General features: G+C 39.3%; 2 protein-coding genes across 4 annotated transcripts in view; one reads left to right on the top strand and one right to left on the bottom strand.

The window, feature by feature from the left end:
• LOC150053280 (uncharacterized) overlaps positions 1-16,684 on the top strand; it is a 187,980-nt gene that overhangs the window by 8,452 nt on the left and 162,844 nt on the right. The gene's annotated exons all lie outside the window — the stretch shown is intronic.
• Positions 1,181-8,485, bottom strand: LOC150053290 (interferon-induced very large GTPase 1-like). Its single transcript, XM_090348256.1, has one exon. It carries the CDS (start codon positions 8,474-8,476, stop codon positions 1,181-1,183), a length of 7,296 nt encoding a protein of 2,431 aa, XP_090204382.1. The 5' UTR covers positions 8,477-8,485.

Here is a 16,684-nt window from a genome sequence, read left to right as displayed (position 1 = left end):
AAAGGGGATAACTTTCTATCACCCCCCTTTGCATATCCAAGTTGGATACTATAACCAGGGCTGTCTCATTTTAATGCCTGTGCTATGGGTCGAGACAACATGTACATGTAAGCAGAAGTCACTGGATAATTTTATACCCAACATGTAGAAATAACATCCTTTGCATATGGATTCTTTTGGAGAATCAGCTTTGAGAAGTTAGCATAAGTGTAAGTTTGCAAGAGGTTGATTTCCTTCCTCTTTCAGTTCCTGGTTTTGTCCAGAGTTGTCTCTACTTTTTTTTTTTCTGTTTATGACCTTATGCTTTAAATAATCACAAATTGATAAAAGATAAACATTTCTGTATATTTTATATGTAAATTTTTTGTAATGAAATATATAAACTTATTTCATAACATGTATTAAAAACTATATGTAGATTTTATATATTTTCTTTAAGGAATTTTTTGTAATTATTAATAGCCTAATCAAATTGACAGACTTCATTAAGATGATCCTTCACTTGGGTATCATAAATTTTGCCCACAAAACAAATCCTTCATAGACCAGTACATAACACTAGGTTTTGAACACTTAAGTTTCATGAGTTTGTTTTCATAATATAAATATGAAATTATTAAGATATACCCAAAAAGACAGTGATAGTTACATAATAAAAGCATTTCTTCCTCTTCCCCTTCTTATAGTACTAACAATTGAAACCATATCCTTATACATGTTCTACCAATAGAGACATGCCCCTATCCCAGTTACATGACTCCTGTTTTCCATGTTTACTTGATAATGTTTCCTAAATTTGTGAGGGTATCTTACAGGTCAAATTTATTATTTCCTGGAGCAGAGCATATCTAAATATTGAGAACCACAAAATTTCCATGAATATTGTTAAATTTAAAGCTTAAAAACTTTTTCTCAGAATTATAAAATATATGAAAAAATCCTCAAAAGAAGTGGAGTTAGCTTTCATCCTATTTTTTTTCTGTAGAAATTTATAGCAGCCTGTAATAATGTAAAATTTCTTCTCTTATGATGGCTTTTTCTGGGCCAGAGGCATGGCTCAAGAAGTAGAGTGCCTGTCTAGCAAGCATGAAGCTCTGAGTTCAAACCTCTGTATTGCCCCACCCAAGAACAGACTGATCTGAGCTCTTTACATTAATCTAGTAATTAATTCAACAAATATTTACTTTTTCAGGTCATTGAGCACATCCTGTTTGGTGATTTTGGCCCATGCATCAGGAATTTTACCTGTATCTGTAAATTTTTTTTGATATTTTTCTTCTAAGTTTGACCTGAAGTGTGAGATGAACCATTTCCAGTATGGCTGACTGGATGAATCAGGGGTAATACTCCAGGTGGCATAATCCCCTCCTGCCTGTCGGTAGTTCTTGTATGGGATTTCCTGGCCATTTCCTAAAAGCATGAAACGATCGCTTGCTACTGAAGTAGTACAGCAATCAATGACAAACTGGTTTGTCTTATGCTTATGCCATCCATTGACAGCTTGAGGACGGTGGAAGGGGACACTGTGGTCTCCTTCGTGATTAGGAATTGTGTTAGTACAAATTGCATTACATAATGGACATTGTTTCCAGCAGCCACAGAGATGTTCAGAGAGGATTTTCTCAATTTCAGGGACCATCTCATCTATAGGCAGACTTGAAAAATTCTCTTCTACTTTCTTCATTGCTGGATTCAAAGCTGAACTCATTGCTTCTTTGAGAAACTCAATATCTTTTATCTCCTGGTGTTCAATATTTACCAGATCTCTTCGTGGAAGGATCAGATTGCTTCCTAGGTGATCACAGAACAAATCCAACCACCCAGATGCAGTGCTGCCTTTATCTTTAGTTACTGCAGTGGATTCATGAATGGCAGAGAGAATGGTATTCTTCATGTCATCTAAGCTCATTTTAAAGAACATCTGTATTTTTTCACCTTTATTTGAACAGTATCTTTTAATACAGTTTTCAATGTAGCTGCTAAAAAATGATTTTGTGTCATGAAGGTATTGCCAGTAATTATCAAAGTTTTCTTCTTCTGCTAGAGAAATAAGAATTTGTTTCTCTAGGTTTGCTCTGTTTCCATTGAATGCAGGGCAAGTAGCTCGCATTTCCCCGGCTATTTTAATGACCATCTTTCCCTGTATTGTGGCAGAGACAGCAGGGGTGAGCTTGTGCCACAGAAAATCAACAAATGTTGTGATGGAGGTGGCTCCTTGGCAGGAGATCTTAAAACTCATGAAAAAATCATCTTTCTTGTTTTCCAGATAGCTCACAGGATCATTCGCCGCCTTGAATGCCTTGTGTATGTCCTTAAAAATTTTTGATGCTCTTTGGAACAAACACAAAGATAAGTCAATGTTGTATTTGCTTGTGAAAGTGTATCTTTCCTCAGTGAGTGCAGATTTTACCTCCTCATTTATTATTCTCAGTATTTCATGGAAATAACTTGCACTGTAATCACTTTGTTGCTTACGAATATTGTTAACAGTTTCATTAAATCTTGAAACAATATGATCAGTAGTCATATTAATGGATTCTCTATCATAAGCTTTTAATGTCCTTGTCATAAAGTTATATTTTTTACTCATTTTGACATGTTCATCATAATTGATTTGAAATTTTTCTCCACAATTACTCTTTAGTATGTCCACCAAGTTTATCTCTTTTTGGAAATATTCCCAAAGGATATTTTCAGAATCTATATCAATATCGGGCTCTATGATTTGAGGAAGATCTGAAGACACATCATAAACCCATTTTTTCCAAAGTTGGTTGAATTTCTCATGTAATTCTTCCTCACTTAATTCTTTACCTTTTATGGTTAAGGCCAACTTTCGGCTTCTTTCAAGTAATTCATTTTCATAACCTGTCTTTTTCTTATGTAATCTTTCTTGATTTTTTTTAAACTGTATAAGTTCCTTGGCTTTCCTTTTGCTGTCTAGAATAAGTGCCTCTTTAAGGATTATTAGCTTATTTTCAAAATTTGCTTTCCATTGAATCAGTATTTCACTTTCTGGGTCTTCATTGAAATATTTTTCAAGCTCTTGCTTGATTGCTGTGTATTTTTCTGTAACTGGAGCCTCACATAAGCTTGTTTGGAGTGTCTGAATCTTTCCATTCTGAATTTGATTGTTCAACTGATTCTGCAGGTCGAGCACATGACTCCTCAGCTCCCAGGTCCACTGGTTGTACATGGTTTCCAGTTTGCTCATGGCCATGACCTCTCGGGTGTTCCTGAAACTGAAAATAAAGTTCTCATTTATCAGGGCTCTCCACAGATCATGAACTCGGGATTTCACATGTGATATCTTCAGGATGCTTCCCCTGGATTCTTGTTCTGCAGTCAAAAGAATTCTACTTCTCAGTTCTTGGATATTGTGGCTGTAGCGAGGATTGGGAGGGGCCATTGGGGGATTGCCATCCCAGAGGTGAGCAAAATAGTAGACATGAGTATTGACATCAAACCTAATGACATCACTGAAGTGAGTTATGTCTGAGCACTCTTCTTGCTCAGCAGCTGTTACAGCCATTTCATCCAGTCTCTGCTCTAGACATCTTCGTCCTTCCATGGTTTGATCTTCAGCTGTAATATCTCCCACGTTCTGATGGACAAAGAGACAACTTGGGGAGATTTTGACTTTCCTCATCCTCAAAAATGCTTGGACAGCTATTTGTAGTATATCCTGCATCTCCGATGGATTCTCTCCAAAAATATTGATGATGGTCAAGTTTCCAAGCCCAATTACAAAAGTGGCCAGTTCATTGTCCCAGTTCTGAGATTTATTATTGCGTTCTGGGGCCCGGAGTCCTTCTGTGTCTATAACCAGCACAAAGTCAAAGCCAAGTTCTTCTGTAAAGTTCTGCTCCACCTTCAGAAGCTGCATGTAGGCCCCCCTGGTACATCTGCCTGCACTGACACTGAACTGTAGCCCGAAAAGGGCATTGAGCAAGGTGGACTTCCCTGAGCTCTGCAGACCAAGGACAGAGAGAATGAAGATCCGTTTGTCTCCAAGTTTCTCAGAGACCTTGTCAAACACAGCGGACACCCACTTGAGAGGCACATATGAGGCATCTCCATCCATCAACTCAATGGGAACTCCAGATAGCATCAAGTCTGCAACCATTTGGGGAAGGGAAAGGAAAAGAGTGTCTCTTGTAGAAGAAGTTTCTTCCAGGGCTTCATAGATCTGGCCAACTTCTCTGAGAAATTGCTCAATTCCCAAGGTACAGTCTTGAATCTCTGTGGAGATGGCTTCTATTTGATTTTGCCAGAGTTGCAGGGAATTGCTCTTTTGTGCCTTTTGCTTTTCAGTTTGTACTTGTGACCACAAAGATGCTTGGTGTTCACGCAGTTTTTCCAAGTGTTCTGCTGTGAGGTTTTCCAACAACAAACTCAGCCACTGCAAGAAGTAGAGTTTGGTGTGAGTTTCTGAATGTTCTTGAAGAATTTCAAGGACGGATCTCATTAAATCATTGAGAGGAAAGGCTTTCTCCAACTGCTGACATCGTATTATTCGTTTATATGTCTCAATCTCACTCTTATGTTGTTCAATGCTTCGATTTCCTTTTTCTCTCAGATGGTAGAATTCTTTGTCTTTCTTACACCAAAGGTGCCACAGCTGTCCCTGAAGTGGTAGTAAGTTTTCTTTTATCTGAGATAATTTTGTTTCTCCAAGGAGGGCCATGACAGTCCGTGCTTTTTCTTTGGCATCCTTACAGTCTCGCTGGTTTTCATCTACAAGGAAACCTTGTTTATGAGCAATCAAGGAACACTCTTCTAAGCTGAGAGCAGTATTGGAGATCTCTAACAAATGTCTGATTGTCCTTGTGAGCTCTTCTGTTAATTCACCTTCATTTTTATTCCTAATGCCAATTTTCACTCTTCTCCCAGAATTGTTGGTCATGGATTTCTCTCTGTCATCCAGTAAGCAGATCACAGGTCTTGATGACAGGCACAGATCACGGACCATTGTTTGGTTTTCTTTATTGTCATCAGAAGCTGACATGAGGACCACAATGAGAGAAGAGACCTCCTGCAGGAAGGTGAATTGCTCCTTATGTTCCTTTGCATCTCCATGAAGATTAGTGAAGGCCACACAGTTGTCAAATCTGTCCTCTTCCTCCCCACCAGGACAGAACCAGCAGATTTCTACCACACCCCCCATCAAGAGACAGTCTCTGCTACTTCCTCTGCAGTGTCTGTGAAAAAACACATCATGTTTACGTTTACTGAGGATCCAGTTCATGATCTGAGATTTGGAGGCAGAGAGGCCATCTCCAACTCTAATGAAGGACACGATGGGGGTAGAGACCTGGCACATCTGCTGGTTCTTGTAGCTGTTCTTCTTCCCTTGTGGTGATTCCCTTGCTTGTTGCCAACTTTTCCTAATTTGACTGAGAGACCAGAGAGAAAATTCAACTTCAGAAGTGCAAGGATTAGGCACCACAAGGGGGAGAGCAAACTGACAAATGGACAGTTTGGCCAAAATATATTGTCTGGCAAGATCATCTGCGCAGTGAAAAATGGCCATCTGGATGTCCATTGGGTGAATATGTGGCTTAGATTTAGTGGCTGAAGCACTAGTGACATTTTGGCTGTCTTCGAATGAGTCCTCATATGGATCAAAAGCTTCATTTTCCTCATTTGAAACACTTTGAGAGATTTGGTTCTCTGTGTTTTTGTCATCTTTGAAGACCATGTGCCTTAACCCATAATCTAACATCAGTAGCTTCTGCAGGAAATAGAAGGGAAGTTCCTGCTCAGATTTGGGGTGGGTGTTATGCACTGAAGTTTTATAGATAAGATGGAAGTTACTTCTGCTCATCTTTTTTGGATAGTAATACTCTAAGCCTAGCCGTTTGAGTAAATCTAAGAAAGATTCATTTTCTATTACCTTGCATTTGTTGTTTATATCATTGTATTGTTTATAGGATTGCTTCTTTCCATGGAGGAGACTTTGCAATTGTTTCTTCACATTGTCCATTTGCAAAGAAGAGATAGTGGCTTCATAATCACCATCAATGAGTAATTTCAAATCTTTCTCTAGGTTTTCCCAATCATATTCTGCTCCAAGTTTGGTTAAGACATGCATAACTTCATTAGACAATGATTGTTCCATGTGCTTCCTCATTAGTGCCATTCGTTGCATTTTCTCTTTTGGAGAAATAGCTGCAACTCCAACTGTGGCTGTTAGACTAGTGAGTACCAGGAATGCTTGAGCTCTGTAATTGCAAATGATTTTGAGCTCCTGGTATTTGTTTAAGGCAGTCTGCATTTCATCTAGTAGGAAGTTTAACTCATCATACCCTAGGAGATACTGAAAAGTATTGTTTATTACCTGATAGCCTGTACCAGCTGCAATAGAAAGAAACAGGAACTCTATGTCTGTCTGTTCTGTTTTTTTGAGGTAATTCAAGAAGCAGCTGAGAGCCATGCTGACTTCATAGGTAGCCTTTCTTTGAGCTTCTTCCACCATTTCTGTGGATTCAGGTTTGATATTTACTTCCATGAGGTTATTTTGGATTTCTTTTAAGATTTCGATGAACTGAGAGAATTGTGTGATGTTGACATGTTCTGGCTCTGGCTCTGCTTCTGCCTGGTAGATCCACTGCATGATGGAATGAGCCTGAGGAAAGTTTGTCACTTTGTAGATGTGAGGATCCAGAAGACTGCACAACTGAGATTTAACAAATTTAGTTTTATAAATGGGTGACTTTTTGCAAAAGTTAACAGTATTTACTAGAAAATTCTGCAGGTCCCAATCTGTGAGGCATATGTTAATCCAAATGTCATAATTTTCCATTTTATGACTCAACATTTGCATGAAATCTGTCAGTTGTTTAAGTTGCTCTTCAGGATCGGACACCTCCCAGGACTTCACATCCTCTAGGAAAGCCCGAGCTTCCTTCCCAATACTCAGTAGTTCCTCTCCATCCTGGATCTGGGCAGCGAGGCCACTCAGAGCAGTGTAACTGTCCTTTAGGCAGATAGCCATCTGAAGGGGATCCTTAAAGTCACTTGCGTGGTTGGAGAGGATGATGTCCCAAATGGGCACCAGGTGAAGCCCTCGGTCAATGACATTCCAGGTTTGGTTGCTGGAAAGAAGGCCAGCTTTCCACTGGACAAATCCATCTGCTTCTGCTGGGCCACCTATCTGGGCCACTGATAATTGAAGTGTGGTTTGGAGGTTTTGAAAACATTTGCTCTGAGAGGCTATTTTGGAATGTGGATCTGATACATTCATACAAGGAGCAACTTGTACTCCAAATCCACTGTAGCTGCCCTTTATGTACATTTCCAGGGTCTCTTCTGCCTCCTTCTTCACCTCAGTCAGCTGCTCACTCTGGAAACCCTCTGCAGTGGCCTTCCACCAGTATATTCCTCCTAAGTGCAGAGGACCTTGGTTTGCATGAGAGCCAAATCTGAGGAAGAAGTTTTCAGTTCTGTGCCTCAGTAATGAGATCCTGTCTGAGTTTGTAGTTTGACCCAAGAGTTCTTCAATGCTTTTCAGTTCCTGGAGAGCAGGTGTGGAGAGCTGGAGTTGGTCTGTGGGAAAGTGGCAGGATGCCAGGGGGAGGTAGCAGAACTTGGATGAGCAGAAATAAGAATGTTCAGAGTGCGAATTTTGGGTTTCCTTGGATTCTGAATGCTTGCTTTGATCTATGCCAGCTTCTAAACTAAATCCCCAACCTCCACCCTTGGCTGATGCAGTTATGCTGAAGGCTAGCTTCTCTATAGTCTGGGAGAACATGGATTCTTCTTGGGAAGATGAAAATTCTTTCATTTCCATCCATGTGCGCTGCTCAGGTCCAGAGAGTGAAAACTCCTTGGGGACACTGAGTAGCTCTTCTCTCTTCTGGATTAGGTCTTTTTGGTGGCTGGTTTTATATATTCCCTGTAAGGCCAGCCCTCCAGATGCCCTTTTTACCAGATCTCTATCTGGGAGACTTTGCCTGTAGTTCACTGTCTGGTTCATGAGATAGAGTTGTTTCTGTGTGTTTTCTATGACTTCCTGTAGGGGCTCTTGAGGCAATGGCCAGTATTCTTCAGGTATTTCCATTGCTTGCCTCAGCTCGACTTCTTTTCTCTCTACTACCTCTTCCTGTCTGTGCCTCCCTTCTGACAGCAAGTCTTTCAGCTCCTGCAGTGTCTGTTCTGCCTGTTTCTGCCTTTCCTTTATCATCTGCATTGATGGTGAAGCCTGTAAGACTGAAATACTTTTCGATTGTGCTAGGTCAAACAGTTTTTCTAGAGCCTTTTTCTCCCATGGATGCTGTACCTGGGATTTTAGCTTCTGGAGGTCTTTTTCTTTTAAATATTGTAAGGATTGGGCACATATCACACCCAGATGTTCCTGCAGCTTTGGCAACCAGTATTCAACAGGAAGTCCCACTTCTCTCAGCATCACTTGGAGATCTTGCTTCCTCTTGTCTTTGAGCAAAGGCTCCTCAGGGTGGTTTTCTGTTGTGGCCATGGCTGTGAAAAACAGACACTCAGTTACCCTGATGGTGCTAATCAGAAGGGTTAACTACATGGCCCAAAGGGTGACTTTACTGATGATGCATGTCTATGAGGCTTTCTCATCCCCTCTTTTAGCTATATATATGTACATATGTATATATATGTGTGTGTGTGTTATATACATTAAACATTGTTTCTATTCATTAAAATTTAAAATTTATTTTTATTGATATTGTAGAGTTAATATATACCAATCTATATTTTAAACACCATTTTTGTGTGTTTATGTAAGATTATTGTTGGTATTTTCAACATGAATTGCCTTGCTCTTTTAGATACTAGTGAGTTATAATTTACCTTGATATTTACACTACTAATTCTTACACAGAACCAATTGCACAGAGATTTGCATTAACCTGAGGGATAACATTTGATAATGTACATGATTTCCTAGGCTGGTGCTTATTTTTACAATGTGTTCCTGTCAATTGATTACAATTGATTACATTTTCTCTATTAAGTTCTATGAAGCCCAAGTTGACTGGTTCCATTTGTATCTCCCCCTTTCTTCTTCTTCCTCTTCCTTGTGCTCCTCCTCCTCTTCTTGCTCCTTTTCCTCCTTTTCTTCCTCCTCCTCCTCTTCTTCCTCTTTCTTTTTGGTTAGTTGTGGGGCTTGAACTCCGTGCCTAGGAGCTTTCTCTACCACTAAGAGCTTTCACAGTACCACTTCTGGTTTTCTTGTGGTAAATTGGAGATAAGAATCTCATAGCTCAGCATCCTGAGTAGTTAGGATTGCAGGCATGAATCACACACACCCTGTTTCCTTCTTCATTTTTTGAGGCAGGCTTTCACTGTGTAGCTCAGGTGGTCTGAAACTTGCTATGTAGTCCAATCTAGCCTTGAATTGGAAATTTTTCTGTTTCAAGTCTATTTAGAGCTTGGATGTAGTCATATTCCATAATACCTGGCTTTGTGTGCCTCTTGTAAGTCATTCCATGATGTTTATTAAATGGGAGCTGTCCTCCCATTTTAATGCACTACTAATCTTGTTTATGGCACTCAATTCTTACTCATATTTTCCTAGTTAATGTGTCTTTCTTTGAACTAAATTACTATCTATTTACTGATACCATTTATTCCTGTTTATGTAAGCCCAAATCATCTCCTGTATCCAATGTTTCATCAACATTATGGACCTTGTTTCACTGTTTCATTGCCTTCAGGACAGCCAATAAGATAAGATTTTATATGTTTTAACTTAATATGGTAAAGTTAACTTTTATCCTTTAATTCCTATCCTACTGAATGGTAGTGCATTCATGACGAATGCCATATTTATTTTTCTTCTCTAAATACAAATTTAGTGTACCCTTTCATTTCAGTTTATATATCTATATTTTTAATTTTGGTTGGTCATGGGGCTTGGACTCTGGGCCTGGGCCCTGTCCCTGAGCTCTCCAGCTCAAGGCTATCACCTACGCCTTGAGTCACAGCACCACTTCTGGTTTTCTAGTGGTTAATTGGAGATAAGAATCTCATGGTCCTTTAGTGCCTGGGCTGGCTTTGAACCAAGATCCTCAGATCTCAGCCTCCTGAGTAGGTAGTATTTTTTTCTTTTATTGTGCAACTAGTGGGGCTTGAACTCATGGCCTCACACTGTCATGTACCTTTTTCACTCAAGGCTGGCTCTCAACTACTTGAGACATACCTGCACTTTCAGCCTTTTGCTGGTTAATCAGAGATAAAGGTCTCTTAGATTTGTCTGCCTGCCTTACTTCTAGCCTTTTTCCTGTCTTCTATGCTTACTCTCAGCCTCTTGAGTACCTAGGATTGCAGGCGTGAACCACTGGCAGCTGTCATTTACTTTACTTTGGGCCTGGGTGCTGTCCTTGAGTTCTTAAGCTCAAGGCTACTGCCCTACCTCTTGAGCCATAGCACTACTTCCAATTTTCTAGTGGCTAATTGGAGATGAGAATCTCATGGACTTTCAGTGCTATGCTGGCTTTCAACTGCGATCCTCAGATCTCAGCCTCCTGAGTAGCTAGAATTACAGGTATGAGCCACCATGTCTGACTACATTTTTTAAAAACTGGTTTGAATTTGTACTTGTGTCTGCTGGGCACACAGTCTACTGTATCCCAGACTCTTTTAAATCGCTCTTTAATCTCACTTATTTTTCTAACTTCCTCTCCCTTTGATTTTGCTTCCATTATGCCTTTATTGGATTGATATATTCATTGTCCATTCTGTTATGGTTTGAATGTTTGTCCTCACCAGAACTCATGTTTAAACTTAGTCACTATTGTATGATATTAAGATGTGAGACTTTTCTTTTTGGTGTTGGTCTTGGGGCTTGAATTCTGAACTTGGGTTCTGTTCCTGAGCTTTTGTGCTCAAGGCCAGTGCTCTGCTACTTGAGCCACCACTCCATTTCCATCTTTTTGTGGTTAATTGGGGGAAAGAATCTCACAGACTTTTCTCCCTGGGCTGCCTTAGAACTGTGATCCTCAGATCTCAGCCTCCTAAATAAATAGCTAGGATTGCAGATGTGAGCCACTGGCACTGGGTATGAACATGAGACTTTTAAGAGGTAATTAGGCTATGAGATCTGTTCTCTCTTGAATGAGATTAATGCTGCTGTAAAAGAGAAAGTTTAGTCCTCCATTGCTTCTTTGTGCTTGAGGAGGCTAAAAACTTGATATTTGACGTTTGTGCTTTCGTATCAACTCCAGGCATTCTTTATGGCAACGTAAAATGGACTGAGACAAAAACTGGTAACAGAGAAGTACCAGTTTATGTTTGCTGTAACAGTAACTTAAAAATGTAGAGGCTACTTTGGAACTAGATAATGGGCAGGCATAAGTTAGAAAAGCTTGCGTTGCCATGAATGAACATTAAGGGAAAATCTGATAAAGGCTCAAAAAAAGAGATTTATTTCAGGGAATACAATTTCTTATCAATTACTCCACTGTTGTGATCAGAATATGTATACCTCTGGCAATTTTTAATGAGATCTTACACTGAAATAAGGAATAAGAAATTAGAAACCAAAGAAAAAAGAAAAAAAGAGAATATCTTTACTATACAGAGAAAAAAGCCCAACAACCCAGCTGAATTGTTTCCATTTGTTATGGCTCTATGTAAGGCAGAATTTAAAAATAATGAACTAAGGCTAGGTGCTGGTAGCTCATGCCCATAATTGTAACTACTCTGGAGGCTGAGATCTGGAGGACCGTGGTTTGAGGCTAGCCTGGGCAGAAAATTCTGGGAAATTCCAGCTCCAAAATATTCTTATGGAGCAGTGTATCCTTCATGCTACTTGGATTTGTATAATTTAGTAGAATGTGAAAATAGAGAAGTAATTTAATGATATAATTTATAGTTAAAAGGAAAGCATAAAGATGTAGAAAATTATCAGCTTGTCTGTATGAAGAATAAAGAGGTATGCTTAGAAGAGAAAACCAGAGGTGTGGTGTAAGCATGTGTAGAAGGAATAACATGGAAAGATAGGAAGCAAGAGAGATTCATTTGTTATTTCCCAGACTGGCAAAAGTAATCTCTAATAACATGTGATCTGAACTTAAGTTAAAGAAACAGAACCTTAAAGAATACAGATGACAATAGAGTTTTTACCAAAAGATCTAAAGCCCCTTAACAATTACAATATGTAGCCCTGAACAAAAACAAATTATGAGGAAGTGTATGATTTCCAGAGCTACCATAGTATAATTCTAGTGTGTCCAGTTCCATAAAAAGAAAAAAAATCTTAGATAAAAAATGTATGGCCCGGCAGGGAGCATAGCCTACTGGCAGAGTGCTTGCCCACCATGAACAAAGCCCTAGGTTTGATTCCCCAATACCACATACATAGAAGAAACCAGAATTGGTGCTGTGGCTCAAGTAGTAGAGTGCTAGCCTTGAGAAAGCCCAAGGGCAGTGCTCAGGCCCTGAGTTTAAGCCCCAAAACAGGCCAAAAAAATTGCACAGCCCAATTCACAAAAAATAAAATAGGAACACTTCAGCAAAGTAATTTCTTGCATTTATTTGGCAAAGACTTTAAGTCAACTGACATAAATATGTTCAAGAAGCTAAAGAAATAATGCATTAAGAGCAAAAGAAATTAGGAGAATACCTTCTAAAATAATGAATATAAGTACAGAGATGCAATTGTAAAAATGGATAAAACACAAATCCTGGAGCTAAAAAATTGTAATAACTAAAAAATGCAGGCAACCAGCATGGAAAAATACTCCATTTCTTGTGGAATAGGAGAAAGAAGTAAACACAGGACTTTCCTTGGGAAAAATAACACAAAGGATCCCAAAGGCTCCAGTCCTCGCTGCTGAAGTCAATGCTAATGACATTCCCTGTGTCACATCACCTGTTGCTAGTTGTAGTATCAGGCCATGAGTATACTACAGAAGACAAATCATCATGCACTATACCTGTGCTACATTGATCTTAGGCTGTGGAAGGCTCCCAGGGCAATCTAGCATTGTGGCATTGGTAACCACAAGACTGCTTTTTCCATCTTGACTCCATTCCCAAAGAGCAAAACAGGAGAGTGTCATCCAAGGGTATGAAGAAGAGAAAGGAGGATATATATATTCAATGCTGAAAAGCTTTGGGCTAGTCTTATAACAGGTGTTTGCTTTTGCTAAACAGCACTGATTTCTTAGTTGGAACTATGAATTAACTAAAAGCAAGAGCGAAGCTTTGCATGTTTGTCTCCATTTTGTATCTGTGTTCTTTGCTGTGAGCTATTTTTCTCTACAGCCATCTTGCAGGCAACTTGGAATCCGAGAAGGACAAGACTGATGAACAAGATAAGAGCCCAAACTACTTTCCAAGGGAAAGATCAGCGGAGTTTCACAGTATAAATCTCTTGATGATAATATTGCCTATAAAGATGAATCTACATGTTGGAACAGGAACAATCATCTTATGGGAATTGGATTGCTCCAGTGATAATTTTTCTGGAATTCATCATAGAAATGATTCTGAGATAATTGTTAACCTGGCCACAATGTGAATGGGACTGTTTGCACATATATATTTTCCCCAGTTTTTTCTCTGTTTAAATCCAAAGTTTATGTCTGTACCCTGATGATGGCTGAAATGCTTACTCTGCCTTTTTTCTTGGTGTGACCATGCTGCATAATAAACCTCTTTTCTCTGCCTCATCACCATTATCTCTTTATTTGGCATGTTGGAGTAAGTGGCCAGACCTGACATGTAGAAGCCCTGGTTTTGGGTTTTAGCTTAAAACTTCAGGTTCCATTTTTCTAATGCCAGCTAGAAACCTTAGGCATTTAGCCACCAGCAGGTACTGTGAATGAGATGTTAGGCCCATCCTAACTCCCAATAGAAGTTTATGGGAATGGATTGCCTTCTGAAGGCACTCCCCAAGTCCATCTTAAATATCATCATTTGTTACTTATAGCCAGCTGGGACCCAGTGTACTGCAGTTCTGAAACAGTAACAGCACACTTAGCAGAGGTGTGTTAAACTTAGATTCAAGATTCGAGTTAGTTGCAAAATTTAAGATTCTAGTTAGTTGATACCAGCAGATACCACAGGCTCAGAAAATTAAAAACCGCTTACTTCCTCTAGAAAGAAAGGAACATACCTTGTATGCCAGGAGGAAGTAGGATGTGGTTCACCATGCTGAAGAAAAACCAGAAACTCAAAACCAATTCAACAGTAACTACTTTAGAAGTAGTTTCTCACACATACACATAAAAAAATCCGAGTTTGTCAACATACACCTATTATACAAGAAATGCTAAAAGCAATTCTTCAGTCTGAAAGAGATACTGATAAATAAGGAAAAACACGAGTTAGGTATACAACTCATTGGTAAAAGTAATTATATGAAAAAGTTTAGAATGATATTGCAAAAATGGTGTATAAACCATTCATATCTTTTTTTTTGCCAGTCCTTGGGCTTGAACTCAGGGCCTGAGCACTATCCTTGGGCTTTCTCAAGGCTAGAGCTCTACCACTTTAGCCACAGCATCCTTTCTGGTCTTTTCTATGTATGTGGTACTGAGGAATAGAATCTGGGTCTTCGTGCCTGCTAGGCAAGCACTCTACTATTGGGCTAAATACTATTCGGCTGTGGTACCAAGGAATCAAACCCTGGTCTTTGTGCATGCTAGGCAAGCATTATACCACTAGGGCAAATTCCCAGCCCCTCTTTTTTTTTGGTAGGTCACAGGGCTTAAATTCGGCCTGGGCACCGTCCCTTGAGCTCTTCAGCTCAAGGGTACGGCCCTACCCTTGAGCCAAGCCCCACTTCCTGTTTTCTAGCGGTTAACTGGAGACAAGAGTCTCAGGTTCTTTTGAGAACCTTGATCCTCAGATCTCAGCCTCCTGAGTAGTTAGGATTACAGGCGTGAACCCTGGCTCCATTCATATCTTTAGTTTGAAAACTTAAATCTCAAACAATGACAAATGAAAATAGCGATGTTGGTGGGGGGCAGTGAGAAAAAATGGGAGGGGATAACAAAGTCCAACAAATGTACTCTCATTACCTTACATATGTAGCTGTAACCCCTCTGTACATCACCCTAACAATAAAATAAAAACAGCAATTTTAACATGTTAAGCAGTGAACAACATAGAAATCTGTAAAATAGAACATCAAAAATTCAAAATAGGCAAGAAGTATGAATGTAGCGTTTTCCCCACCCTGCCTTCCCCTAGGGCAGGCAGCATAGGGTTGGGGTGGTGGTGGTTGGAGGAAAGGTGGGTTCTGGGTACTGGGACTTGGATTCTAGGCTTTAAACTATTGTTCATAGATTTTATTAACAGCTGGTGTTCTAACACTTGAGTCACATCTCCATTTTTGGCTTTTGGCTTCCTAAGATAGGTAATATTACAGGTATAAACTATTATTCCTGGATAATAACTGAATTGTTTGCCAGTCCTGGGGCTTAATCTCAAGGCCTGAGCACTGTCCTTGGATTTTCTCAAGGCTAGAGTTCTACCACTTGAGTCACAGCACCATTTCTGGCTTTTTTTCTATGTATGTGGTACCGAGGAATAGAACCTGGTCTTCGTGCCTGCTAGGCAAGCACTCTACTATTCGGCTAAACTCCCGGCCCATAACTGAATTTTTTTTCATATATTTTTATTGTAATTAATAGAAGGGTTACATGATAGTTGCCAGATAGAAGGTGCATTAATTCACATACATTGATACCCTTTCACATGTCTTGGTCCCCATTTCCCTCCCCCCCACCCCCACCTCTCATCTTGTTTTCCCCCATTCCCTATCCAATTTCAAATAACCAAATACAAATATATCCGATATATCAGGTAATAAAGTGAGATACTGTAACAATATGAGATAACCAAGGGACAGCAAAAGAGATAAGAGATAACATAGTACCCTAAGGACAACAATCATTCATTATATGGCTTATGTGTCTATGTCCTAGAGATCCTTTCATTTAGCATCATACTATATGGCCTTTTGTATCGAGATTTTGTTCTATTGCAAATCTCTGCTAGGAGAGCCCAAGATTTCTACTGATGATGACAAATGAGGGAATCCATTGAGCCTAAGTTCTTTTGATTCTGGCTTACTTCACTTAATATGATTCTGGTTCTCAACCCTAGTATCTCTTGGGTATGAACTCAGAACAGTGAGGAATCTCCCCCACCTTTTCTTTTGTGTGTGTGTGTGTGTGTGTGTGTGTGTGTGTGTGTGTGTGTGTGTGTGTGTTCTGTTTTCTTTTATTTTGTTGTTTTTTTTCTTTTTAAAATTTCTATCATTGAAATCTCCTATATCTACCTCCCTCTTTTCTCTATATATTCTTCTTATTACTCTTCTTATTTTCATAAGTTTTATCTAAGTTCATCTAAACTTTCTACTCAAATACTCTACCTGTCTATCACCTTAGGTCAGTTATCCTTACATGATACCTTTTCTTCATTACTATAATAATCTTACTCTCCTGTATTATTCTTTTTCTACCTACCTTGTCATCTTTCATATTATTTTTCTATCTCTAGTCCTCTGTTCATCCTTCAACTCTTATAATGCATGGATCTACATTTGATGGTTGTTGAGCAATGCTGTGTATCTAGGTGTTCAATTATACTCTAGGTCCAGAGGGACTTAAATACAATAGAGATTGGATTGAGGGGCTTATTGTTTTGGTCATAAATTGGTCATCTGTGATTGTATTAGATTTGTATGTAAGTGCACAAA

The sequence above is a fragment of the Megascapheus bottae genome, chromosome 16 (genome assembly GCF_031878675.1).
Source record: "Megascapheus bottae isolate mThoBot1 chromosome 16, mThoBot2.hap1, whole genome shotgun sequence".
Classification (NCBI taxonomy): domain Eukaryota; kingdom Metazoa; phylum Chordata; class Mammalia; order Rodentia; family Geomyidae; genus Megascapheus; species Megascapheus bottae.
This window is presented reverse-complemented; position numbering and strand designations above follow the sequence as displayed.

Excerpts from the sequence above, each read along its gene's own strand:
- LOC150053290 (XM_090348256.1), bottom strand. The coding sequence starts at position 8,476 with ATGGCCACAACAGAAAACCACCCTGAGGAGCCTTTGCTCAAAGACAAG.